This window comes from Lygodium microphyllum, chromosome 21 (assembly GCF_053477565.2).
Source record: "Lygodium microphyllum isolate KBCC chromosome 21, Lygodium_microphyllum_v1.1.10, whole genome shotgun sequence".
Taxonomy (NCBI): Eukaryota; Viridiplantae; Streptophyta; class Polypodiopsida; order Schizaeales; family Lygodiaceae; genus Lygodium; species Lygodium microphyllum.
Genome location: NC_141155.1, coordinates 118,265,664 through 118,292,821, shown reverse-complemented (window position 1 = coordinate 118,292,821; position 27,158 = coordinate 118,265,664). Strand labels below are relative to the sequence as shown.

The 27,158-nt window shown below is 43.9% G+C and overlaps 1 protein-coding gene across 2 annotated transcripts in view; it reads left to right on the top strand.

Moving 5' to 3' along the window:
- The window catches only part of LOC148018478 (Peptidase C13 family), a 75,306-nt gene that overhangs the window by 10,565 nt on the left and 37,583 nt on the right, over positions 1–27,158 (top strand). For both annotated transcript variants that reach the window (XM_087661652.1, XM_087661651.1), the window contains 2 exons: positions 16,651–16,880; positions 16,997–17,054. In XM_087661652.1, coding sequence (XP_087517778.1) covers positions 16,651–16,880; positions 16,997–17,054 — 288 coding nt within the window. The remainder of the gene's footprint in view (positions 1–16,650; positions 16,881–16,996; positions 17,055–27,158) is intronic.

Genomic DNA, 27,158 nt, shown 5'->3' with positions numbered 1-27,158 from the left:
TATTTTTCAAGGCACCAAAATAGTTATTAGATTAGTTTTCAGTATTTAAAGACTGAAAATTAATATTTGATTATGAAAAATGCTGGAAAAACCCTTTGGGAAGGCTGCCACTTGTCAAAAATGCCCATGCAAGACTGAAAAACGGCTTTAGAGGCTGAAGAGAAGCATTTCTATAAATTCAGCCTACAAGAGAGAGGGAGGGGAGGCTGCTGGTTTGATTTGCAGCCATAATAGGACCTTCTGAGGCAGCCAGGGGCAAAAGAAGACCAATCAATAGTAGGAGATAGCATCTATAGGCAGCATCTATAGGCTGTTGAGGTAGGGCAGCAACAGAAAATGACTGATTTTCTTCAGTTCTTTGCATCTACATGCTGTTGTGGCAGGGCAACAAATGCATTTGACTGATTTTCAGTCATTCTTCGCGACAAAACTCTGAATTTCTCTCTCTACACCTTTCCCTCTCATCTCCCAGTCATTTCACAACCTTGCTCTGAAGATCTCAGCATTTGGATCCTTGGAGGTTGAGAAATTGCAAATTTCTCTGTTGTAAATTCTAATTTACAGCAGAAATTAAGGCTTACCAGCAGCCTTGGGAAGCGTCCCAGAAATTGGAAGCTCTAAGACTTGGATTCAACAAGGCTGAAGGTGAATTTCAGCTGAATTTAGGTGGAGGACTAGCTAACCATTGAATTTGGGGAATTTCCATCGTTTATGAAGTGGGTGAAGGCCAAATTGAGTGCTCGAATCAAGGGGCAAAATAGATTGAAGACTTGCTGGTCACTTTGGACAGCAAGGGGAGTTGAAATACCGAAAGGGATTGGGAGAATCCCATTGTAAATCAACTTTTTCTTCAATAAAGCTAAAGAAATACCGGAAGGGGCGCCAATTTTAGGGCCAATCGGGTGTGCATTGTCCAAGATTAGTAGGTAAATTTGTATTTTCAGATTTGCATTTATTGTTTGCTGCTGTAATTAAGTTGTAATCAGGGACTTACTATCCTATCCGAGAAGAAAGACTGGTTACATTCCCTATGCTGTATGGCATGGGTCATTGAACAATAGTTAGTATAAATAAGCTCGGTAGCATATACCTGGTTCCTCCGAGATTGCCATGGTCCATCCTGTGGTTGCCACTCGTCAAGGACTTCCTCAGTCTGTGAATCATGGAGCGTGTCTTATGCCCAACGAGGAGGAGGATAGATCACTTCTCTATGTGCACCATCTGCTAAAGTCTCTAGCACATCCATCGGCGGTGGTGCAGTCGGGGAAGCCAATGGAAAAGTAGTATCTTGATCCAAAGAGGAAGCATCTACATCAGGTGCAGGCTCCAAAGATACAGTCGCTAGCGCCCAACTATCTCTTGGATCTCCAAGTACGGGATGCTCCTCACCCCCCTTTGAGATTGGAATCTCCATGAACTGAACATCTTGACTTGTGTAGACATCTTACTTAACGGGATTATACAATTGGTAACCTTGGGATGACGAATTGTTGCCCACAAACACCCGTCTTCGAGAAGGTGCTTCAAATTTTTCACATTGTGTCTTCAGAATGCGGACACAGGCATCACACCTAAAAACCGTGAAATAAGAAATATCAGACTTAGATCCAGAATTTGCCTCATAGGGTATCATACCAACAACGGTTGAAGTGGGGGATTGATTAAGGATGTGGAATGCAATAGCCACAACCTTGGTCCAACGACATTGAGGTGTTTGTTTATGCTCCATCATGGTACGAGCCATCTCAATTACATTTCGGTTTTTCCATTTCAATATGCCAATTTCTTAAGGTGTGTTTGTGTTTGCAAACTCCTGGTGGATACCAAGATTTGCACAAAATGTAGCAAGCTCATTAGAAACAAATTCTCCTCTCTTATACGATCATAATGTTTTCAAGTTTTGGCTTGATCAGTTCTCCTCAAAGAGTAACCAATCCTTGAAGTGGGAAAAAAGTTGCAAAAAATAAACTCATGTCATCGTGCTAAAATCATCCACAATCAACACGAAATACAAGCTTCCCTTAAGGGATGTCGTCCTCATAAGTCCACACAAATGTGTAGAAACAAGCTCGAAGGGTGTTGAAGACCGGGCCTCGAAGCCTTGTTGGGAATGGCATCGCGATGTTGTTTCCCACGAATGCACGATACACACGGCTGCTGGCTCACCACAATGTCCGCATACCTTGAACAAGCTGTCCCCTAGATGCCTTTCGAAGGTAATCATAATTTAGGTGGCCAAACCAAGCATGCCAAAGCTCGGAATGTGTTTGAGAGGTAAGAAGAAGAGAGGTAAAGATAGAAGGGGATCTTAAGCTTGTAGAATCCATTCTCCTCATAACCAGAAGTAAGCACCTGTCTCAATCCATGATCAAGAATTTGAAAGGAATCCTTGTCAACCTCAACCAAGAGGTTGAGGTCACAAATCTTGTGTAGTGAAAGCAAATGATAACCTAAGCCTAGCACATAAAGCACCTTTGAAGTATGAGCACCATCTTGCCCATTTAGAATAAGCTGTGTATTACCCCTCCCTCGAATAGGGATAGAAGAGCTATCGTTTATGAGAATCTCTCCATGCAAAGGCCGCAAATGTGCAACATTTGCTTCGCAGAAGGAGAGGCACCACTGTCAACAATCCATTCACGAGAGTGTGGGGTTGTCAACATAGCATTAGAAGCCCGAGGGGTCGATGCCTCAATCACCTCCAAGTGGAGGGAGGCAGCTGATGAGGGAACAGCCACTGCTCCTGAATCCTTTGAAAGAATTCTCCCTCTTTTCCTTGTCCTTTTTCTCCTTGTTGGGGCAATCCTTCTTCTAGTAACCTATCTTGTTACAAATGTGACAAGTGGAATCCTTCTCTTTGTCCTTCTTTGATTTGTCCTCCTTCTTTTGGTTCTTCCCCTTCTTTTGAGAGGATTGACTTGTCAATGCCTTTGATTTGGAAGGACTCTTTCCTTTTAATTGCTCCTCTTGGTCCAAAACCATAGGATCCAACTCTTCTCACAACGAAGAGTCTCTGACTGCCTTGGAGCAGTCAAGGTGGAGTAAAATGCATTGAATCGGGGCGATAATTGAAAAAGAAGAGTTATCGCCATGTCCTATGAGGTAATCGCCTTCCTTGCATTTCAGACCTGCATCTGCAATTGCTAAAGCTTATTGAAATACTCTCGTCTATAAGAAGAATTGTTAGGACCCAAAGTCCTCATTTGAACCTTCAGAGGCACCCCTTCATCACGGTCATCCGATTGTATTGTTGGGTATTTCACTCATGCCTCACTTACGCCGACGCTCACATAGGAGTGTCGGTGATTAGTAGGACACTAGGGCACTTTTTACTCTCGGTAGGAGAGGTTTTTTCCCCTAGACTTATGGTATTATTTCGTATGTGCTTATGACACACACTTACGGGCACTTATCGTGTTCGGGTGTGAACACCCCCTACAATCCTAAGGTTTAAGGGTTGTACCTTGTACTTTCAGTTTACACTCTTTCAGTCTATTGCATTGGGTGTCGTGCTTCACTCTCAAACTGTCTACTGTTTTCTATGCTGAGCTTTGATCTTGTTGTCCTCTCTCACATTTGGTATTAGAGCATTGGCTCTGCTCTGCTTAGCTTTGCTCAACCTCCGGGAGCTTTTGCTCAAGTCTCAAGTTCTTGCTCTGCGCCCAGCCAGCTTCGTCCTCCACACTGCCTGTTCTTGAGACAGCCACCCACCAATCTGCTGTATGTTAGTCGACTACTAGCTCCGTTAGTAATAACCAGCGCCAGAAGTGCTGCCTGCAGCGCCCATGTGCCACCCTAGCTGGCCCGCCTGATGCCTTCCCTTCGCCACATCAATGTGCAGCCGCCACATCGGCTGCTAGCTGCTGCATGCCCCGCCAAACGTTCGTCACCAGTCGTCACGCCCGCCTGTAGCCGCTTGTCCCCTCTTGCAGTCCTTGACCTGTTGCTCGCCACTCATCTGACCCGCCGACTGAGCCGTGAGGAACCTACTGCGACGCGCGAACCCGCCAGCAACAGCTTGTTTGAAGCGCCGCCAGTCAACCCGCCTGACACCTGCTTGATGTCTCTGCGCTAGTCATCTCGTTTTTTTTGGTAAATTGTTTTAAAAAAAAATTAATTCCAGCATAAATTTGTGGAAGAAGGGGTTCCTACGCAATAGGCATAGCATTCAGAAACGTGTCTGGGACACATTAGATACAAATTTTTAGGCATATTCATCAAATATTTTGGGGCTTTTATGTTTTTTGAGGACATTGGCATATATACTGCAGTTGCAGTCATCACAGAAAGACTGTTTTGAACAAATTTACGGCAGGAAAATTTGGGGATTTTGCTGGTACAGTGTTGCCGAACACTAAATGCACATTGAATTGCGTGCATTAAAGACAGTTTTGACAGAGTGCACATCTATATACTAATTGCAGAAAGTTATTTCCAGCAATTTTTGAAAATTTTCAGATTTCTAGTGTGGTCCTACTTTGACATTGCTCTTTTGCATCTTTATTTGGTAATTGAAAATCATGGCAAATCAGGGAGGAGATGTTTTCACCTATGTATCCAAGGAGGACTGATTTGATGGAAATAACTATTCACTTTGGTCCTTCATGATGAAGAATGTACTTGTGGCAAAAAATCTTTGGGATTATGTCAGTGGAAAAGAAGCTAGACCTGGAGTTGTGGCTCCAGCTACTCGTCCTCCAGGAAGACGTGCACAAACGGACACCTCAGTCTACTCCACTTCAGCCACTTCCCCAAAGAACAACAGCTCAAAAAGCATGGGATACATGGGATGCACAGGCTTTGTTGTTGATTGCACTGGCAATTCAACGGTCAATCATCCCCCACATTCGTTCAACAGCTTCTTCACGAGAAGCTTGGCTAACTTTGGAGCAGATGTTTGCAGGCAAGAATGAAACTCGCATCTCTTTTTTAAAGAAAGAGCTAGAGACATTGAAAATGGATGAAGGTAATTCTATTCAGGATCACTTGAACAAAATTCAGGACTTGTCGAGAACAACTCATGAATGTTGATGAGTACTATTCGGATGCACATATGATATCTACCACTTTGAACTCATTACCTCCTTCGTACTTGGCTTTTCATACGGCCTTAAACCTCACCATGAGGATTGCCGTGCAGCCAATCACGTTTCTTCAATTAGTCAGTTTGCTTCTAGAGGAGGAGCAAACAAGAAGAAATAGTGGTGTGGATGCTATAGCCTCTGAGCAGGTTTTTATGGCTAGACGGAAGGCAAAGGCAGCCAAGTGAAGAATGCTCCGCAGAGTTTTGGGACTTTTGGCATATCACAGGCAAAAAAAAAACAAGGGGACATGCAAGCCTAAAAGGCCAAATGCCATTATTGCAAGAAGCCATGCCACTATATTACTGAGTGCAGAAAGTGCATTGCCAAGGAGAAGAAAAAGGAGTTAAGAATGTATGTTTCTGATGCTTCTTCTATTGCTACCAAGTCTGTACCTTTTGTTGCAGACTGGGACTATTGTTTTTACACATGCAGTTATGACACATCTTGGGTAAATCGAGCATTTAGCTCTATTGAGGATGCATGCACTTGGTTTTTTGACAGTGGTGCTTCTAGACATATTACATATCGTAGAGATTTATTTGCTTCTGTTAGTGCTGCTCCAATTGGCAAGTTTGTACAATGTGCCAATAATGCATCATACCCTGTTCGAGGTATTGGGGAGATTGTGCTCACAGCCATTGATGGCTCTATTCTTTGCCTACAGGATGCTTTATTTGTGCCAGGCATAAAGAAGAATCTGCGCTCTATTTCTTCTTTGGCACATTGTGGATTGGAAGTCACATTTGATGATGACAGATGCATGGCGAGAGACAAAGAACACATGACTTTGGTCTTGACAGGCACTTTATGTCATGGGTTATACGAGTTGGATGCTCTTTCAGTTGATCAGTCAACGTATTTGACCTCCACTCTTACTCTTACTATGATACAGGCAGAGTTATGGCATGCTAGGATGGGGCATGTGAACTTTGGCAGCTTGATGCTCTTGCAGCGTACGCAGATGCTAGATGGATTACCTCTACTGGAGAGACCTCCTGAGCACTTGTGCGAAGGATGTATTTTGGGAAAAATGCATTGGTTTTCGTTTCCCCGTGATGTTGCTTTTAGAGCAACAACCAGATTGCAGTTAGTGCATTCAGATGTATGTGGGCCTATGCAGACAAAGTCATTGGGAGGATGTTACTATTTTGTGACTTTTATTGATGACTTTACTCGATTTTGCTGGGTCTACTCTTTGGTAAAAAAATCAGAAGTGTATGATGCATTCTTGGCTTTTATTGCACTTGTTGAAAACCAGCCTGGTTGTAAAATTAAGACTCTCCGTTTGGATCGAGGGGGGGAATACATGTCCTCTATGTTGAATTCCTTTTTGAAGTAGAAGGGCATCGCCCATCAGTACACTACTACTTATACTCCACAACAGAATGGGATTGCAGAGAGAGAGAATCGGTCACTCATGGAGATGGCCAGATGTATGCTAAAGGCAAAGAGCTTGCCTCACAGTTTTTGGATAGAAGCTGTCATGTGTACTTGCCATGTTTTGAACAGATGCCTTGTTAAGAAGAGTGCTAGGGTTTGCACTGAGGACACACAGAGTGTATGACCACGATAGAAACAGAAAGACACAGACGTAGACATAGAGGGCAAAATTCAAACCCTAAACGCAAAACTCAAAACTCAAACCCTAAACGCAAAACTCAAAACTCAAACACAAATAGAAGAAGGGAGAGAGATAACACAACTCTGAAGTGAATGAATGCTCTAAATGGATGTAAGAGTGTACAGTGTGCTCAAGGGCAGAGCAATGTCGGAGTCTGACGTCCACCGAAGACGGATCCCAAGTCTGTGACCACTAGTCGGAGTGCTGAATATTGAATGGCAGCAGGCTGGTCACCAAAGCACAGCAGTCTGGAGGCTGGAAACTGGTAAATGCAGCAGTGTACCATCGATCGGGGGATTGGAAACTGTGCATAGTCTGCTGTAAACAGCAGGCTGAAACAGTGTCTGAGAGTGTCAGGGCTCGCAATGCTGAAAACGCAGGCTGGCTGACCCTGGAGATGGACAGCAGGCTGAACAGCAGTCTGGGACAGTTTGGAGCAGTCGCCAGCAGCTGAGAGCTGTCGCCGGCAGCAATGGACAGGCTGAAGATGATGTGGCTGCAGTCGATGATGGCTGGATAGCAGATGGAGGCGGGCTGCAGGCTGGAAACTGGGCGCCAACTGCAGCAGAGGGTGTGTGGGATGGTGTAACCTGCAAACAAGGATGATTGCTGAATGGGGGCAGCCTGTCTATTTATAGATGTGGAAGGGCGCCCCAAAAATTAGGGTTTCCACTAAACTTTCTCGTACCGCTCCCCATTTTAGGGTTTCCACCGAACTCTCTCGAACCGCTCCCCGTTTTAGGGTTTTACTCTAAAAGAGCATTTTTAGTGTGTTTTGGGGCTGTTTATGAGGCTAATCAGCAAGTAATGCATATTTTAGCTCAACATGCCCCACCAAAGCTTTGAAGAAAATTATACCTTTTGAGGCTTGGAACAGCCGGAAACCTTTTGTTGGACACTTTCATACCTTTGGGTGCCTTGCATATGCACATATTCCAAAGGTACTCAGGAAAAAGTTGGATAACAAGGCTGTTAAATGCATTTTTGTGGGATATAGCAGTGAGAGCAAAGGCTACAGACTCTATGATCCTGTTTCTAAAAAGGTGTTTGTTAGTAGGGGTGTACTATTTGATGAAAAATCAGAATTGTTCCTGGCTGGTTTAGACACATATCAGGCAGCCTGTGATGTATTTGAAGGGCTGCTGCCCATTACATTTGGTGATTCAGTTGGAGTTTCAGCAAGTGAACTCAATGTTCAACCAAGTGCTCCTTTTAAAATGCAGAAAACCAGCCATTGGCTGATCTGAATATTCAGCAAAGTGCTGAAACTGAAATTCAGCAAGAGTTTATGCACAGTCAGGAGGCAAGACAAATGCCTAGATGGTATTTACAGACTATGAAAGATAGTCATCTGGATGCACCCATGGCTGGTCGTACTAGAAGGCAAGTTGGTATGCATGATATTGCACATACCATGGAGTTCGTTATGGCAGCAAGCACCCTTGATGATGAGGAGCTTGAATGCTTTGAGGATGCACAACAGAGTGTGCATTGGATGGCAGCAATGCAAGTTGAATTGGATTCTATCACTAAGAATCAAACATGGGATTTGGTGTCTTTGCCATTTGGGAAGAAAGCCATTGGAACAAAATGGGTCTACAAGTTGAAACGGAATGCAGATGGATCCATTGACCAAAACAAAGCAAGGCTCGTAGCTAAAGGTTATGCACAGAAGAAAGGCATTGACTATGAGGAGACATTTGCTCCTACTTCCCGCATGACGACCATCAGGTCTATGGTTACTTTGGCTGCTCCTTATGGATGGATATTAAAACTGCATTTTTACATGGGCAACTTCATGAGGAAGTATATGTACAGCAGCCCATTGGTTTTGCAGTTGAGGGCTTGGAACACTTGGTCTGCAAGCTGAAAAAAGCTTTATATGGTTTAAAACAAGCTCCTAGAGCTTGGTATGCAAAGATAGATGCTTTCTTGCTCAACCAAGGGTTCATAAACAACTCATCTGAGTCTACCCTTTACGTATGTAAAGAAGGGGGATCCATGCTGATCATTTGTCTTTATGTTGATGATCTCTTGCTTACAGGGACACATATTGATTTAGATTTCAGCATTTAAACAAAATTTGCAGCAAACTTTTGACATGTCAGACTTGGGGTCTTTGCATTATTACTTGGGCATTTAGTTCATATATGATACTAGAGGTATTGGGTTATCACAGTCAAGATACATTGGTCAACTTCTTGAGAAGTTTGGCTTATAGGATTGCAAGCCAATTTGTACACCAATGGAACCTGGACTTAAACTGTTGTTACATGATGACAGTGATTTGTTTGATATTCACACATATGCTCCAACAGTTGGATGTCTTATTTACTTATGGAACACTAGGCCGGGCATACAGTTTGTAGTTTCAACCTTGAGTAGATATATGTATCAGCCACACATGTCACATTGGCAAGTTGTTAAGTGTGTCTTCCGTTACTTGCAGGGCACTAGATCTCTTGGATTGCTTTATGCCAAGGGGGGACCACTGCAGCTACATGCTTACAGTGATTCTGATTGGGCTGGTGATTATGATTCACATCACTCCACTAGTGGCAATTGTTTCTTTCTTGGCTCGTCTTGCATGTCTTGGCTTAGCAAGAAACAGTCCACTGTTGCCACATCGTCATGTGAAGCTAAATACAAGGCAGCTTTCACTACCACAGTTGAATGCGTATGGATTAGACGCTTGCTAACTGATCTGGATATATCTGCTACAGAGCCTACTCCTTTGTTTATTGACAGTCAGAGTGCCATTGGAGTGGCACGGAACCCAGTGTTTCATGCACGCACGAAACACATTGAGATACATTATCACTTTGTCAGAGAGAGGCTACATGCAGGTGATATCAGCCTTGTCTATTGTCCTACCACCAGTAATGTGGCATACATCTTTACCAAAGCTCTTCCTCGTGAAAAATTTGAAGCATTTCGCAATGCTTTAAATTTGATCTCCTTTGGTGGTGGATGATCCTTGTACTCTTAATCACTCTTCACTCCAGGGGGGTTTGTTGGGTATTTCACTCATGCCTCACTTATACCTATGCTCACATAGGAGTGTCAGTGATTAGTAGGACACTAGGGCACTTTTTACTCTCAGTAGGAGAGGTTTTTTCCCCCAGACTTATGGTATTATTTTGCATGTGCTTATGACACACACTTACATGCACTTACCATGTTTGAGTGTGAACACCCCCTACAACCCTAAGGTTTAAGGGTTGTACCTTCTACTTTTAGTTTACACTCTTTCAGTCTATTCCATTGGGTGTCGTGCTTCACTCTCAAACTGTCTACTGTTTTCTGTGTTGAGCTTTGATCTTGCTGTCCTCTCTCACATGTACATTAGCCATATGTCCGGAGCCACAATCAAGTGCTCGATGTGAGCAATGACTGCTGGAGTGCAGGAGAGAAAGAGAAAAGAACATATGCGGGCATTCAGTTTATCCCAAAGCGCCTGTACCTTTTTCAAAACTGTAGGACAGTCTAACGCCTCTGTTGTGAGCTCCACCAAATCATAAGACTCCAAGATGGCAAGCATCATTACATGCCACATGTAGTAATTCTTCCCATCAAGCTTTTGATCTGAAGGAAGGGTGGGTAACATGGGGACCTTACGGTCCATAATAGCCTTAATCTTCGTGTCAATTTTGGTCGACATTGTAAATAGAATGACTTGCACAAAAACAAGGGCAGCCTCCTTTGACTCCATGCATGGTGGTAGTGCCTGCTAGGGCTTCCTCTGCTCATCCTTGAAGAGTTTCATTCATTGGAGGCGACAATAGCTCAAAATCTGCAGCCAAAGGCTGAAAACGCAGTCTTTCCTCCTTCGAGTACAGCAAGGACGTGCAAAAAACAGCAACTTCACTCCTCTATGCACAACCTGTTCACCCTAGCCTCAAAAGGCTGAAAACTCAGGCTTTTTTCATGAAGAATCCTCCCAATCAAGTTTGCCCGCAAATAATCAGCCCTTCCATGCTGCTCTGATACCATGTCAGAGTGTAGTGAATGTGGAAGCGTATGGACAAGACTGAAAGAAAATGAACACGAGAAAGGGAGAGAGAAGAGATGGAAGAATCTATAGTCAACGAATGCTGAAATGAAGAGGGCAGATATATAGGGGCTGTAGACAAATCTCCTTTGATTGTATCTCTCCCACTAGCACCTGAAAAGCAAGTGAGGAGGGCAGGCTGCCAACCGGGCCTAAATAGGAGGAAATAATGCAATTGGGCAGCAAACTGACCGACTTGATAAAATAGCTGTTGACGACAACATAAATGAATAAAATAATCAGCGATCAGTCCTTCATTTGCCACGTGGCATCATTGCCTACATGACAAATTACCTGTACGTTGTGTTTGCGCCGTCTGCAGGCTGGATGAGGTTCCAACAGTTTGGGAGGTGGAGGCAGCAACAACCCCTGAACAAAGGCCGGAAAACAGCAAACACAGGAGGGAGCAGGTGCGAGTTAGAATGTTGATGCAGCAAAAGAAGAAGAGAAGTGGATGCCGAACCCGCCATTGGTCTTTGCCTTCAATGTAGTGGAGGATCTTTGCTACTGTTTGAGCAGATCCAGCTCTGATACCATGTCAAAAGATGATGTAACAACGAGACTGTATGGTTCGTAGGGAGGAACACGGAGTGAACTCCACAAACATGGAGAAGAGAAGAGAAGAGAAGAGAGAAGAAACTCTTATGAATGGAATGATGAAGTTTTGAATCATGGAGTGAATGTGATATAAGGAAACAAGGGTGCCGTAGCACAAGGAAGATGACGAAGACAGCCATGAATCACGAATTGCAATGTCCTCCTGAAGGGGTGTGAGGGTAGTAGAGAGGCTGGAGAGAAGAGGTGACAGGCTGAATGAATCAGCCGTGAAGAATGAGTGACAGAGGTAGCCTATAAATAGGCAAGAGGTTGTGTAGGGTGGCGCCTGGAGGGAGGGTGCTGGTTGTCTAGGGTGGTGCCCCACTGTGACCGTCGAGCCCCTTTTTGGGGCTGTCCACTGTGAAACCCTTAACGCAAAACGCGAAACCGTAAACGCAAAACACAATCCTAAACGCAAAACGCATAACGCAAAATTGCGTGTGAAGGGTTTCTCAACACCCCCTCTTAGACCCAAAAAAGGGAACAAGAGAAGAGCGAGGTGGAGATGCAATGCTACATCTTGAAGAATGCTCATGCAATAGGTTCTACTTGGACAGTGTCCCTCCTGGGGAAATTGTTCACTTGCCCAAGCACCCTTGTACAAAGATGATGAAAACATGCAATGCATAGGAGGAATGTCAGACTTTGTGTGGTGCTGAGAACCATAATTATATGCCCGTACTCAATCTCGAGAGTTGGCTTCATCTTGACCAAGGAACGAAGAGATCAGATCCACCCTGTAATCTGAGAATACCACTTGAAAGGAGACCTTTGAAGATAGTCAGGAGACTGGATGAGCTGTGAACCTGAAACTCAACCTTCGTAGAGAAGCCACTAGCTTCATGACTTCATGCTGGAAGGAATACGAAGGCCTAGTCCCCATGTTGCTGCTGAAGACCCAAGGGCCGCAATCTAGGTAGATCCTCTAGATCTTGGGTATGAGTAGAGGAAATGACTGCTCTAAGGAGAGCCACTCTTCGAAAGTGAAAGCTGGGGGTGTGTGAAGAACTTCATGGCACATAGAGTCTTTCTTTGAATCGGAATGAGTAGAAGTAGGAGCCCCCTCTGAAGCCGAAGAAGAACTAGAAGCCCCCTTTGAGGGAAAAGTAAGAAAATCCACCTCTGAATCCTAGTCTGAGAGAGAAAGGAAATCCAACCACTCATGGCTTATGGACTGGGAAGCATCTGATGATGAAGGAAGTGCCGTTGGTCGTGTCGAAGAAGGTATCTGGGGCTCGAAAGAAGAAGCCGGATAGCACCTAGAAGTGGCATCTCGAACCTGAGTGGAAGAGGGTGGGGAAGAAGGAGGCTCAGGATGAGCCAAGGGTGGGGAACAATCGTGGGCTCTCAGGAGAGTGGACTGTGGAGGAGATGTGGGCCGTGGTAGCCACTGCACCTGGAAGTGGGCGGTGGAAACCTCTACGCTGTAGGGTGGTCTCCAGGAGGGCTTATCATCTCGTAAGGTCTTAGAGCCTCCATTGTGCTTGAAAGGACTTAGTGCGTGTCAGTTGCGGCTTATTGGCTTGAGCATAATACTCTGATAGCCGATGTAGAACAATCTCTGTGGCCCAGAAAGGAGAGGTGGCACAAGGAGTGCTTGGTGGAAGACACATATACTCTGGAGGGATGGGGAGCAAAGGTCGAAGTCGGCAAGCATTGTTGGTGTGTTCGGTGACGCCATAGTAGGAGCCCCCAGTAGTCTGGTCATTTGTTGGGGAAGAAGCCATGGGTACTAGTGTGCCTTGCTGAAGAAGGAAGAGGTAAGCCATGAACCATGAACTGCAATGTTTGTCTCGAGGGGTGTGAGGGCAATGCAAGGGTTGGAAGTCAACTGCCAGTGGGAGGAGGATGCTACCAACAATAAGTGGTTGCAACCAGTAGAAAAACGCAGGGTACAGTAGTATGGTGGAGCTGTCAGCTTGTAGAGAAGAGCTGCCACTAGATTGGTTGAGCCGCCAGGGTGTAGAGAAGAATTGCCAGCAGTAGGGAGGAGCCACTAGTAGTCAGATTGAGCCGCCAATAGTAGAGAACAGCCGCTAGCAGTCTGGTTGAGCTGCCATTAGCAGGGAGGAACTACCAGCAGTCTTGCTGAGGGGCCAACTGTAGAGAACAGCCGCCAGCACTCTGGTTGAGCTGCCTGCAGACTTGGAGGTGGAGGCGGAAACAAAAGCAGTCCCTTAATGCAGGCTAGAAAACAACAAATGCAGGAGGGAGCAGCTGCCAATTAGGATGTTGATGCAGCGGAAGAAGAAGAGAAGTGAATGCCAAACCCACCACCGGTTTTTGCCTTCACTGGAGTGAAGGATCTTTGCCAGTGTTTAAGCAAATCTAGCTCTGATACCATGCCAAAGGATGAAGTACCAGCGAGACACTAGGGTTTGCGGGGAGGAACACGGAGTGAACTTGACAAACATGGAGAAGATAAGAGAAGAGAGAAGAAACTCTGATGAGTGGAATGATGAAGTTATGAATCATGGAGTGAATGTGACACAAGGGAACAAGGGTGCCGTAGCACAAGGAAGATGATGAAGATAGTCACGAACCACGAACCGCAATGTCCTTCTAAAGGGGTGTGAGGGCAGTGGAGCGACTGGAGAGAAGAGATGACGGATTGAATGAATCAGCCATGAAGAATGAGTGACAGAGGCAACTTATAAAGAGGCAAAAGACTGTATAGGGTGGTGCTCGGAGGGAGGGTGGCGCCCCATTGTGGGCGTCGAGCCCCTCTTTGGGGCTGTCCACTGTGAAACCCTAAATGCAAACATGAGACCCTAAACGTAAAACACAATGCTATACGCAAATGCAAAACTGCAGGTGAATGGTTTCTCAACACCACCATGATGGTTCTTTAGTTACCATGATCTAAGGGGTCTCCAGACTTGTGGATGGACACGATGGTATGCATGGTCCACTCATTTGGAAAGGCTTTTGCTAGGGCCTTGTTGAACATGAAAGGAAGGAGAGGGGCCAAAATGTGAAGTGCATGAATGAAGTGCTTACCTTGTATATTTGTATGATCCTTTGATCGTCCATGCTATAATTACTCTATTGCGTGGGGCGAGGCACCGGTGGGTGAGGGATTGGTGGTTGGTGTGGTACATCATATAGTCCCTCTATATAGGAGTGCCATGTCTTTGGGTCATTGATGGGTGTGGGGTGGCGTGGTTCTCGTAACTGGCCTTTCATTACAGAGCTTATGTCTACTATGGGTTTTGGTACTCGGATGTCTTGTTTGATCTACACCATTAGTGCTACGGCTTCTTCGCGAGTTATGCTGAATGGTGGTGTTATCGAGCCATTTGTCCTTGCACGCTCTGTGAGACAAGGTTGCCCTTTTGAGTCCTCTCTTTTTTGCCATTGCGACTCATCCGGTTCTTTTGTTTATCTCATATGGCAGCTTCTACTCAGTTGGTTGGATTGTCTCTTCCTTTTGGACAGCACTTTATTAGTCAATCCTTGGCTGATGACAGCTTTATGATTTTGCGTGCGGACAAGGATAATCTTCTCAAAGCATTAGATGTTTGGACTCTCTTTGGTCATGCTTCTGGTCTTCATATCAATGCTTTGAAATCAGCCATTCTCAGTTGCACGGAGTCAGATTTGCAGTCATTGGACTGGCAGGGAATAATTGTTCCCTGTGGTTCCATTGTTAGGCATCTTGGGTACCCTTTGGGTGTTGATGTTCGGCCAAAGTAACTACTAAAGTGGATTTCACAGAAACTGGTAGCTAAGTTTCTATATTGGAAGTCATAGCCTTGGCCCTTCCATGTTCGCCTCAAAGTGGCTCAGACAATTATGTTGCCAATGCTCACATATTTCTTGCCATTGCTGCCTTGGACTACTACTACATTGAATGCTCTTACTCAGTACATTCGTTTCATGTTATGGAAGAAGGACTCCTTGCATGCAGGCATTTCATGGATTTCTTGGTCGCATGCATGTACCCTCAAATGCATGGGTGGTGGGGCTATTTTGAATACCGAAACTCATATGTTGGCACTCCGTTGGTCTCTTTTTCGTGCCATGTGCTTGGATCATCACCCGTGGGTCTTTATAGCCCGTTATTTTCTTGAGGATCACGGGCTTGTGCATGGTAATTCCCAAATTCAGAGCTCCTGGTGGCATGTTCTTAATGCAGACTCTCGGTTTTCTAGTCCTTCATCATCCCTGCTTGCTCATTTGGTATGTTTCTGGAAATTGGTTCTCCAGAAGGCTCAGTGGCATCCTGTGGAGGATCGCTTAGCTACTAACTCTTTTCAACTGGAATTGTTGGCAGCCTCGCGATTACTTTCTTGGGAAGGCAAACATGAGCTCAGACCAAAATTTAACCGTATGGCATGCTTGGGCTTGACTTCAGTTGCAGATGCCACCCTTGCCAGTCGCAATGTGTTGATATTGTTTCGTACAGCCAGGAGGCTTTTCAGGATCCCTCGTGGATACCGTGATTTATGGGGACAGCTTTTGATGGTGCTCCAGAGCAGACAACCCTTTCCTGCCCTTGCTTCGGATCGTCCCTGGCAGGACTTGGACCTTGCAGGCTGGCTGAATTTGGAAAAGGCCTCAGCTAACTAGGTGTATCATCTTCTGATTAAAGATCATCAATGGCTGGTTACTAAAGCTAATACTATATGGGGATTGCGTAAATCTGAGTCATGGTGAAAGGTAATTGTGATGGAGGGCTGGTTGAACAAGACACCGTTCAAATGCAATGTCTTTCTTTGGAGGGTGATGATTGATGGTCTTCCTCTTGCTTCAGCCATTTCCAGTTGAATCTCCAACGGCAATTGTTTCTTTTGCACCACCAGTGTGGAATCGGCCCGTCATCGATTTATTTCTTGCCCTCTCGCTAAGAAAATCTGGTCACTCTTGTCAGTGGTTTGGCGAGTAGTGGTTGGTTTCTCGCTAAGCCCTTTTGATTGGGTTTTTGTGCGGCCCAAATACCCCACACCGGCACAGTCGCATATGAAGATCTTGTTTCACTTTCTTAGATACTGGGGATGTTGGCACAATTGGACCATTCGGAATGCTTTTCTTTTTGATTCAGCCTCTAATGTTCAGGGACATATTGCTAGGCTTAAAGGTCTCTTGCATTGGCAGATAGATCTCATTCGGCACTCTGACTTACTCCCTCGGGAGGACTTACTTCCTTGGCATATGGCAATTTCCTCTGTGTCTTTGCCGTGACTTTTGTAACTCTTTTGTTGTTTGGTACTTTATAAATATAACATCCATTACAAAAAAAAAAAAAGAGAGATTTACACTGATGCAGTTTGATAAGAGATTTGCAACTGATGCAGGTTGATTATAGAGGTTATGAGGTGACAGTTGAAAACTTTTTACGCGTGTTGACTGGACGACATGATTCAGCTGTACCTCGTTCTAAGCGGTTGCTTAGTGATGAAGGTAGCCATATTCTTCTTTACATGACAGGACATGGAGGCGACCAATTCCTGAAATTTCAAGATTCAGAAGAAATACAAAGCCATGACCTGGCTGATGCAATTGAACAGATGCGCGAGAAGAGAAGGTGATCAAATGAAAGTTAGTATGCATGGAAGCATCTAAAGAAGAGTCGTTTTATATTTGGAAACAGAGTTGTAGATGATTATGCTGATGAGAATGTGGTGTTGAATTTCATGCTAGATTTAAAGAACTTCTAGTTATGGTAGATACATGTCAAGCTGCAACACTTTATTCACAGGTAAAATTATAAACATATTATTAAGTGGTATGGTGACATAATATGTTTAGTGAGTTTGTCATGGAGTTGTGTTTAACAGCATGTTTTAAAAGCTTTGGAATTAAGGATTGTATTTGCCTATTTTACTCTAGCCATCAGTATCATGAGAGTTGCAAATTATTTATAATGGTTTAATAACGAATACCACTGCATATATGGGATAATTTCAGCAGTTTGGCCAGTTGCATAGTCATCAAGGACAACTCCACATGTATCAGATGATCCAGCAATGCCTTTTTGGTTGTGTTCTTTACTCTTTCTGTTCCCCTCTTTTGCCTTTGGACAATTCCTAGAGGAAGCCCACCGGCCCTTTCATAATCATCAAGCTTTGCTAGGAAAAACATTTTTGCTTCCTGAATGAAACCTTTTCCTTTCATCTATTAATAGTATAGGTGTACATCATCTCTTGGTTTTGGGCCTTATCATATAGTCAACTGGGAAAATTTCAGAACTCTTAACATTTTTAGTCCGTATAAGATCAGTTTGGACATTTTAGTCCAGCGTGGCTAGTTGGAAACACTTTTTGTTCACTCAGATGTGTTTAGTCACTGCTTAAGGTTTTCCCTATGTAGACTTTAGGGCTACTCTCTTTCTTGCCTTTTGGCCTAGATATCACATTATGGTTCTGTAGCCCCTCCCTCTCAACAGCTGCCCTTGCTCATGCACATTGCACTTGCTTGGGGCTGGCATATTTTTAAATCCGTAATAGGTAGTTGTATTAATTACGAAGAAAATACAAGATTACATGATTGGAAGATGCAGGATAACTCTAGGCCATCAAACTCAACTCTCTTTTACAAGCAACATGAAAAAGGAACACCAAGGAATATGAAAGTCAGGGCAGGTTCACTGAAGAGACTGCCCGATGCCAAGGTACTAAATCCTCTGCAGACAAAGTATTGGCATGCTGAATAAGATCAAGTTTGGGGTTGGCATCCTGTATCTTGTACCTCACTGTCGTCTATGGAGTTCCTTGGCTTTTGAATTCATGACACGTGCTCATTCCTTCTTCCTTTGCACACTTTGACTTGGTAGTACAGCCTTGGGGTGAGATCCAGAGATTTTCATTAATAGAAATTGAGGCGCAGAGGTGAGTGGAGAGCAAAGAGAGACTGAATACAAGAGAAAGGCTAGTTGTGTTGTGGCTGGACGCTTTGTGTCCACTCAGGCATGTTTAGTCCATGCCTAGGGGTTTCTATATATAGACTGTAATGCTACTTTCTTTCTTGTCTTTTAGCCTAGACACCGCATGGTGGGTATGTAGCTCCTCTTCGAGAAACACCCCCACTCGCCTAAATTGGAATTGCTTGTTTGGTGCTGCCATATTCTATCTCATACCTCGCTTTTGTCATCCATGGAGTTCCTTGGGTTCCACGTTAATGTCTCCATTTCTTCTTCCATTGCACACTTTGGTATGGTATCAAAACCATGGGGTCAGTTCCAAAGGTATGGTTCATGTCTCCATTTCTTCGTTCATTGCAGACTTTGGTATGGTATCAGAACCATGGGGTCAGATCCAAAGGCTTTCTTTGATGGAAACAGAGGTGGAGAGGCTAGCAGACAATGGCAAGAGCATGAATGCAAGAGAATGAAGGAGGCTCCCAAGCACAATATACTGAAGTAAGAACTGAAGTATGTACAAGTGTGTGAGCCTATAAAATATGCAAAGGATGACAAATATGCTGCCTTGAATTGGGCAAATGTTGGACAAAATAAATGTGGCATGCACCATGTGGCATAGATGGCCATGACTGCAAATGGGTCCCAGACAAGGATAAATAACATGATCTAACACCCTATTTCTACAACAGTTCAGGGAATAAGAAGCCAAATGAGCTAAAGAGTATGCAGTGGGTGTGGGGTAAAACATGGTTCTCTTCTTAACTAACGAAGAGCACAATCAAGGTGGTCCAACTGAACACAATACAAAATATCTCCAAGAAGTGGAAGAACGGGTTTCCAGATAAGACAATGTGGCTGTGTTTGTCGTAGTAGATACTTATTTGATGAGCCTTGGAGTGCACTTACTCCTTACACAACAGTGCACAGATCTTGAGACCTCTAACATAAATTTGAGCTTGTAAATCCTTGAATCAAAATCCTCAATCATGTTGAATCCAAACACACAAAGGTCCTTGAATAAGGCATAAAGCTTGAGGCAACATGGAGGAGTGAGAATCCTTTAGAATGGCTCGAACAACTCTCGCCATAAACTTGAGAACTGTAAAAAGCACATGCAAATGTAGTTGGAAAATGTGAGAGGCCATGTGCAACAAGGTTGGCCCTCTCAAGGATTTGGAAGTAGGTGGCTCTCCTTGGAACCTTCTATTGAGCTAACAAATGCATTATAAATCGATTAGCTCTTTATTACACCCTCAAAACTCAATCATTACCAAAGATCCATTAAATGGTGTATGTTTCTAGAGAGTGTTTCTGTCCCATAAGTTGGCACCCGTCTTTGCTGTCCACACCCTGAACGGAAAGACATCAATATACTTCTAGCGAATTGGATCCAAATATTACTCACGCTTGAATTTATATCAATATCTATTCCATATATTAGAGCTTTGCCTTGAGGATCCTGAACCAACCAGAAGGCTCCTAAGCCTATTTGGCATAAGGAGGAGAAGTTTGGTATTCAAGAAATAAAGATGGCTTTTTCTTGAAGGGTGAGTGGGGGCTTGGGGGTTATATTTATTTTCTAAAATCTCTCTCTCTCTCTCTCTCTCTCTCTCTCTCTCTCTCTCTCGATGAATTTCTTTTTAATTAGACATATGAAATGATATGATATTTTAAGGGTTCATCATGTGTATGCAATGTGTACATACTCTTAAAACATCCACAAATGCATATACACTATAAAAAAGAGTTGAAATTCTTTCTTTACTAGATATATGGGAGGAGATAATAATTTTAACGGTTGAACATGTTCATGCAATGTATACATGCTCTAAAATCACATATAAATGTACATAGAATATAAAAACACATTAACAATACATGAACATGTTCATGCAATGTATAGATGCTCTAAAACCACATACAAATGTACATAGAGTATAAAAACACATTAACAATATATACGCATGTAATATGTATGTGTACACACATATATGCACACACATACATGTATATATATGAGAGAGAGAGAGAGAGAGAGAGAGAGAGAGAGAGAGAGAGAGAGAGAGATTGTACACACATATATGCACACACATACATGTATATATATGAGAGAGAGAGAGAGAAAGAGAGAGAGAGAACATGCACATATGGAGATACATAGTGCACACATCCACAAACATATGCATGTACATATATATGTGTGTGTATACATTATACATACATACATATATATACATATGCATACATATATGCACAACACGAGACGAAAAAATATGAGAGACAAGACAAAGAAAAAAAAAGGAGAGAGAATAAAAATAATGAGAGGAAGAGAGAGAATATACAAGACCACACAAATAGACATTCGTATTAAACACATGCATACACGCATGTGCACGTGTACACACACACATATACATATATATGTGGATGCATGCGTACATACACAAAACATAGAAAAAACAAGACCCCCAATCTATACACACATTACACACACACATATACAGATATACACACATATAAGAGAGAGAGAGAGAGAGAGAGAGAGAGAGAGAGAGAGAGAGAGAGAGTCAGTCTGATGAGGCCATGTTGGGCTTGTTCGTGGTGTCACTGCCACCTACCTCGTTATCCTCATGCACTTTCACCGATACAAACCCTAGTTGCCTGACGACGGTTGCTAACCCTAGCTGCCTGGTGACTTGCATGCAATAGCTCGTCAGCCAGAGAGGAGATGTCGATGGCGCTCTTGTACGTGCGCTCACCTACCTGATCAATGCGCCTTGCATTCACGTGCCTTGAGCTGCTGCCCTGCTTGTTAGTCAGTCGCTGTACTTGGCACGTATCGTTGTCATTCCCTGGTTTGTCTATGCGCCTTGGCCTCGTGTAGGCTTGGGCCCTCTCTCCCACCCACTTGTCTCCTTTTACCCTACTTATTACTTGTGCCTTCAGCGAACAGGGCAGCCTACGAGAGAGAGAGAGAGAGAGAGAGAGAGAGAGAGAGAGAGAGAGAGAGAGAGAGAGAGAGAGAGAGAGAGAGGCAACGATAATTGTTTGCAGCTCTTGTTTGTTCGCCTTCAAGCTACTGTGGGATCTCTGCCTTTTGCACAAGGTGTCGCCTTGCAACCCTGCGACTTGGTGGTAGGGAGAGGAGGTGGTGGGCACTGTTCAAGTGATTACATGCAAATAGATTGAAGGGCAGACCTGCGCAACCCTAAACAACACTGCTGTTCTCAGTTCTAGTTTCTGACACAGCAGACAAAGATCTGTGGTTCAACTGATGTGCGGCCTCAATAGCAAGAGAGAGGCACACAAATTGAGTTTAGCAACGTAGAGAGAGAGAGAGAGAGAGAGAGAGAGAGAGAGAGAGAGAGAGAGAGATGAAATGATATATTAATGTCTACAAAAGGCCAAAATGACCTATGAGACCATGAGTTACAATCATGTATATGATGGTACAACTGCATGGGTAAAATATGTATGTAGCACAAAGCAAAATAAGAAAGGAAACTAACTATGGCTATGTGTAAAACATAGAGCTTTATCTAGTAACAATGAGCTCCAAATGGTACAATCTTATGTGGGTATGGAGGACCTAGCTCTAGCCCGAGCAATAATCCCCTGTATCCGCCTATGAAGTTGTCGTCGGTGTCTGTGTCGAGGCCTAGGACGTTTGGATCGGCTAAGTTGAACGGCTCAACCAATTAGTACTCCTTGTCTGTGTGTGGACTATGGTGGTGAGAGAGGCTCTTGTGTGGGTTGTGGCTGTAATTGTATTGAAGTCTTCTGAGTCTCCTTTGCAAAGAAGTCTGTGAGTTGCCTCTGTGAAGGGCCTCGATGTCTTTAGCAGTTGTACTCCTGAGGCTCATGTCACGAAGCTGTTGTATCTCAAGAAGAAAGAGGCCAAGGCATCGTTGATCAGTAAAATCCATGACTTTGGATAGTGGTCCAAATCCGTCTCTAAAGAGACAGTGGAAATGACCACAGACCTCATAATACGTTGGGCAACGGCAGATATAATGCTCCTCTGTCTTTGGCTCTAATTAGTATATCTGGCATATGTGCTCCTTTGGTGGAATGGATCTATATTTGCAAGTCTCAATCTCTAGCTGATGTGAGGAGGTGCGCAATTGGCCAATAGTACATCTGATCCCATGGGAAAGGTGGGTGTCCATGTATCTCGGGCGAACAATAAATCCATCATTTGCAGTAGTATGAAGGAAATGCTCGCGGTAGAAAGCCATCTTTGTCCCTAGCTCTTGCCCTGGCATCAACCATGTCCACCTGATATCCAACTGGGTAAGATCCATCTTGATGATCTTGCGGATCTCTAACCTGCTCAATAGTACATCTGATCCCATGGGAAAGGTGGGTGTCCATGTATCTCGGGCGAACAATAAATCCATCATCTGTAGTAGTATGAAGGAAATGCTTGCGGTAGAAAGCCATCTTTGTCCCTAGCTCCTGCCCTGGTATCAACCATGTCCACCTGATATCCAACTGGGTAAGATCCATCCTAATGATCTTGCGGATCTCTAACTTGCTCAGATCAAGAGATGGTGCATCAAGGGAGTATTGAAAGGGGGGTAACTTGTCCATGCTAAAGCCATGCAGCTCAAACCAGGCCGGCATCTGTGCATACCAACATGAAGTATCACCCTCTCTGGCAAGCTGCCTGGAGGACTCAAGGGCCAACCATGCATATGTGTGTCTGGGTAAGTCCCATAGGCTATGTATGTATGTGACCGATCGGGTGTGGGCCTCTACCACAATCGGTGTAGCTGCTAGCTCAGCTCTGATGATCTCATGTGGCACTGAGGCCTTACATCTGATCATCCTGGATATCATGGACACTAGGGGTTTCTCCATCGACCTCCATCTGTCATAAGTGCGCCGTGATCTGCTCTTATGTCAGATTATGTTCATGACAATGGGGTAAAGCGAGCTCTTTATCGGAAAGGGATCAAGTGGTTGCTGTCATGGGAAAGCTGACCTGGTTTTACAGCAGATTGCTGCTTTCCATGAGAGGGAAACCATCTTTTATTTTACGGGAAGAACTCCTTTGATTACTAGGATTTGTGCTTGGCTGCAGTCCATGCTTGTTAATGTTGATGCGCGTCAAGATGATGTTTCAGGGCAAGTGCAGGCCCCTCTCGTTGAAGAGATTTATGATGGACTGAGAGGGTTCTTTGAAGTCCTTTTTTGTACCCTGGATGTGCGTGCTCGCATTATGCAATGCATTCCTTTGTTCATGGACGGTCAACTAATACATATGGTTCCATGGAGGTCTATGATTGAGTTCTAGGAGGTGCTTAAGCAGGCATGCCCAATCTGGGTGGAGGTGGTTGATTTTTTGGTACATTTTTGGCGACTTCTTCCTTTGGTTTTGAAAACCCTTGGTGAGGTGTTGATGGAGCCTTGGTTGGCCTCCCGCAATAGGAACTGGACTTGTATGCTTTGGGACATAGGGAAACCCTCGGCCAACCAAAGTTCATTTTGAGGTCCTTGGGTTGCAAACGTTGGTTTTTGAGCTTAAATGGGATACATTTGGTGGACACTGTTTTCGATGTGGCCAATTGGGCCATTTTATTTCCGAATGTGATAGAAGCCATGAGGTATTGCGGCGTTCTTTGGATCCTCACATGGATATGCAAGAGCATGATCTTGAGTAGATGGCTTAGGAGCAAGATGCTGCTCCTGTGCCTCTTGCCCTGCATGGACATGATGATGATGGAAATAAGGATGTCTCCCAACTTGGTATTGAGTATGCATCGCATTCGGTTGGTTGGAATTTGCCTCCTCAAGATGATTCTTGGGTCATTGTGGTTAGACATAATGCTAGACAGGAATCTCGTTGACTCTTGCTCACCCATCTCCTCACCCTATTGCTCAGACTTTTCAACGTAGAGGTAAGGGGTTTTATATGAAGTCTCAATCTTCACGTGTACCTGCAGTTGGTGTGGATGATAAAAGGGCTTCCGATTTTGCTTTGCACTTTGACGCGTGTGGGAGGCTTGTGTCTCCTTGGGATGTTTTTCGTTCTCAGCAATAGCAGTTCCCTTCTTGTGCTTTGATTGCTAGTTTGCAGAAGGCGGATCTTGTAGACGTGGTCCGTAGTGAGATGGAGAGATTTCAAGCTGCTAAAGCTACGGATGTTAAAGAGAAAGGAAAAGTGGCGATTTAGTAGTTTTCTCTCTTGTCGTTTATCATGAGACTTGCTTTATGGAATGTTAAAGGCATTTCTTCGGGTGGTAAGTAGTATCGGTTGTGAAAAATTGTGTTAGTTGGTAATCAGGATGTTTTTTGTGCTGTGGAGCACAAACCACAGGCTTTGGCAGGTTCTTTTTATGTATACAAGGATTATACAGTGTTTTTTAGTGGTCGGGTTCCACAGAAATCAAGAGTTATGTTGGCCGTTAGATCTTTCTTGCAACCATCCTTGGTTTCTCAGGACCCTTGCGGTAGATTTCTGATGCTGGAAATCATATATGAGGGGGAGGTTTTGTGGTTGGTGGGCATGTATGCTCCTACTAATGCTCGGGAACATCGTCAGCTATGGGTTGACTTGCATTGCCTTTCCATGGCTCATCAAGGTTTTGTTATGGGTGATTTTAATGCATGTGTATCTGCAGATCATGCTACGTCACCGCACTGAGTCATGGATAGTCTTGAGTGGTAGGTTGTGGATCCAATGGCAGCTATGTCTTTGAAACAGGACATGTGGTCCTGGATGCATCCTTCTCAGTCGGGTTATACTTATCGTTCTCTTCAGCATCCAAACACGTGGGCTAGATGTGATACGATCTACATTTGTCAGATCGATTCTTTTCTTCTTGCAATCATTGATATATGGGTTGAGCGACAACATGTCTTGTCAAATCACTATCCTTTGGTTTTGGATTTGACCCATAGGCTTGTTCATGCCTTTAAGGCTTTGCTTGCTCATTTGCCTCTACGTTTCAACCAATCTCTTTTGCTGCAAAATCTGTTTTTGGAATGTATCCATTAATTTATTGCTTCTTTTAGCTCGAGGGTCCTATCTAGAGGGATAGAAGCACGGGCTGCGCGTGTGTTGTCCCGACAGTATGGTATTCAGTATGCTTCTTTTCGAGCTGAATTACAACATTCACAAACTTTGTTGGCTCACTCGTTGTCTTTCATTTGTTAGGGTATACTACTGATGACTTGCTCACATGCATTGAATGGTTGAAACATAGAGTTTAATCTCTTCAAGAGGAGGAATATGCTAAATACAAATTATTGGCCCTAGCGGAAGCTTTGCATGATAATAACTGTCAATCTCATTAGTTTTTTGTTTGTTTATGCCATAAATATGCTCGGGAAAATATTGTGCGTTTGTTGGATGAGCAAGGTGTTATGGTGACTGATCTTGCTTCTGACGTGGAGGATGTGCTGTTCCATTTACCATGAAGGAGAAGCCTTGGCTGGGATGGGCTTCTTAATGAGCTGTTTTCAGCCCATGTTGAGTGGCTTAAGGACCCATTGACTCGCTTTGTCAGCAAGTTTGGAATTCTGGTAGGATGCCTTCAGATTGGAAGATTGATGTGATTTAGTTATTGCCTAAGGTTCCTTCTCCGAGCTCTTTGAAACAATGGAGACCCATTTCTGTTATGGGTTCTTTGTATAAAATCATCTCTAAAATCATTGCCGACAGATTGCAAAAAGTATTCTCGCACTTGGTTCATCCACATCAATATGGTTTCATTAAGGGACGGAATATAATGCATAACATTTTGAATGTTCAATTGGGGATTGATTATGCCAAAGCCTCAGGCTAGTAGGTTGTTATGCTATAGCTTGATCTTGAAAATGCATTTGATCATTTCAGCTGGTCTTTCTTGCGGCAGCTAATGTCCACCATGGGATTTGGTCCTCGCATGACTTCTCTTGTTGATACCATTAGTCAGGGTGCTGTGGCTCGTATTGCACTTAATGGAGGGATCACAAATGAAATTGCCTTGTCTCGGTCTCTTCGGTAAGACTGCCCTCTTAGTCCTTTGCTATTTGCCTTGGTCACTCACCCGTTGCTCTCATTGTTGCAAAAGTTGGCTGATCAAGGTGAGATTGTTGGTTTGTCTCTTCCCAGTGGTGCCCAACTTTTGGGTCAATCTTTGGCTGATGATTCCTTTATGTTTCTTAATGTTGATCGTACTAATGTTAATCAGGCGATGGTTACATGGAATCTCTTTGCTTTAGCATCGAGACTTCATATTAATGCTAAAAAATCTACATTGCTTTCTTGTACGGAGAATGATTTGCAAGCTTTGGGTTGGCAAGGAGTAGTGATTTATAAGGGAGAGATTATCCGATACTTGGGTTATCCTATTGGTATGGATGTAGCTCCCTGTGCCTTGCTTGATTGGATGTCATCCCATATACATGATCGGTTCATGTACTAGAAGTCTCAAGGCTGGCCTCTTCATGTGAGACTTAAAGTTGCTTTATGCATCATGATTAGTATGGTCTCGTTTTTTTTGCCATTACTTTCTTGGACTAAGAAGTCTCTTTTGGAACTGGTTCAGCCTATCCGCTTCATTTTGTGGAAAAAGAAAGGGAATTGTTTGGGCTAGGTGTGGAATTGTGGTAGCATGTGACTACTCCCAAAAGGATGGGGGAAGCTTTATTGGACGTTAATTTGCATATGGTTGCTTTGAGACTAGCACTTTTGCAGGCACTGTGTAGACAATTATCCTTGGTCAGAAATTGCAAAATTTTTCATAGAAAAGACTGGTATCACTCATGGTAGTTCGGTTATTCAAGTTTCTTAGTGGCATGTGCTTAATTACACGGGCCTATTAAGGTCTCCCAATCTTTTCTCCTTTCTCATTTGATTGCATCCCGGTAGGAGATGTTACATTTTGTAGTTTGGTGCTCTTCTGATCTTCATAAGGAGGAGAATTTGCTGCTAGGAGAGGTGCTGGCTATCTC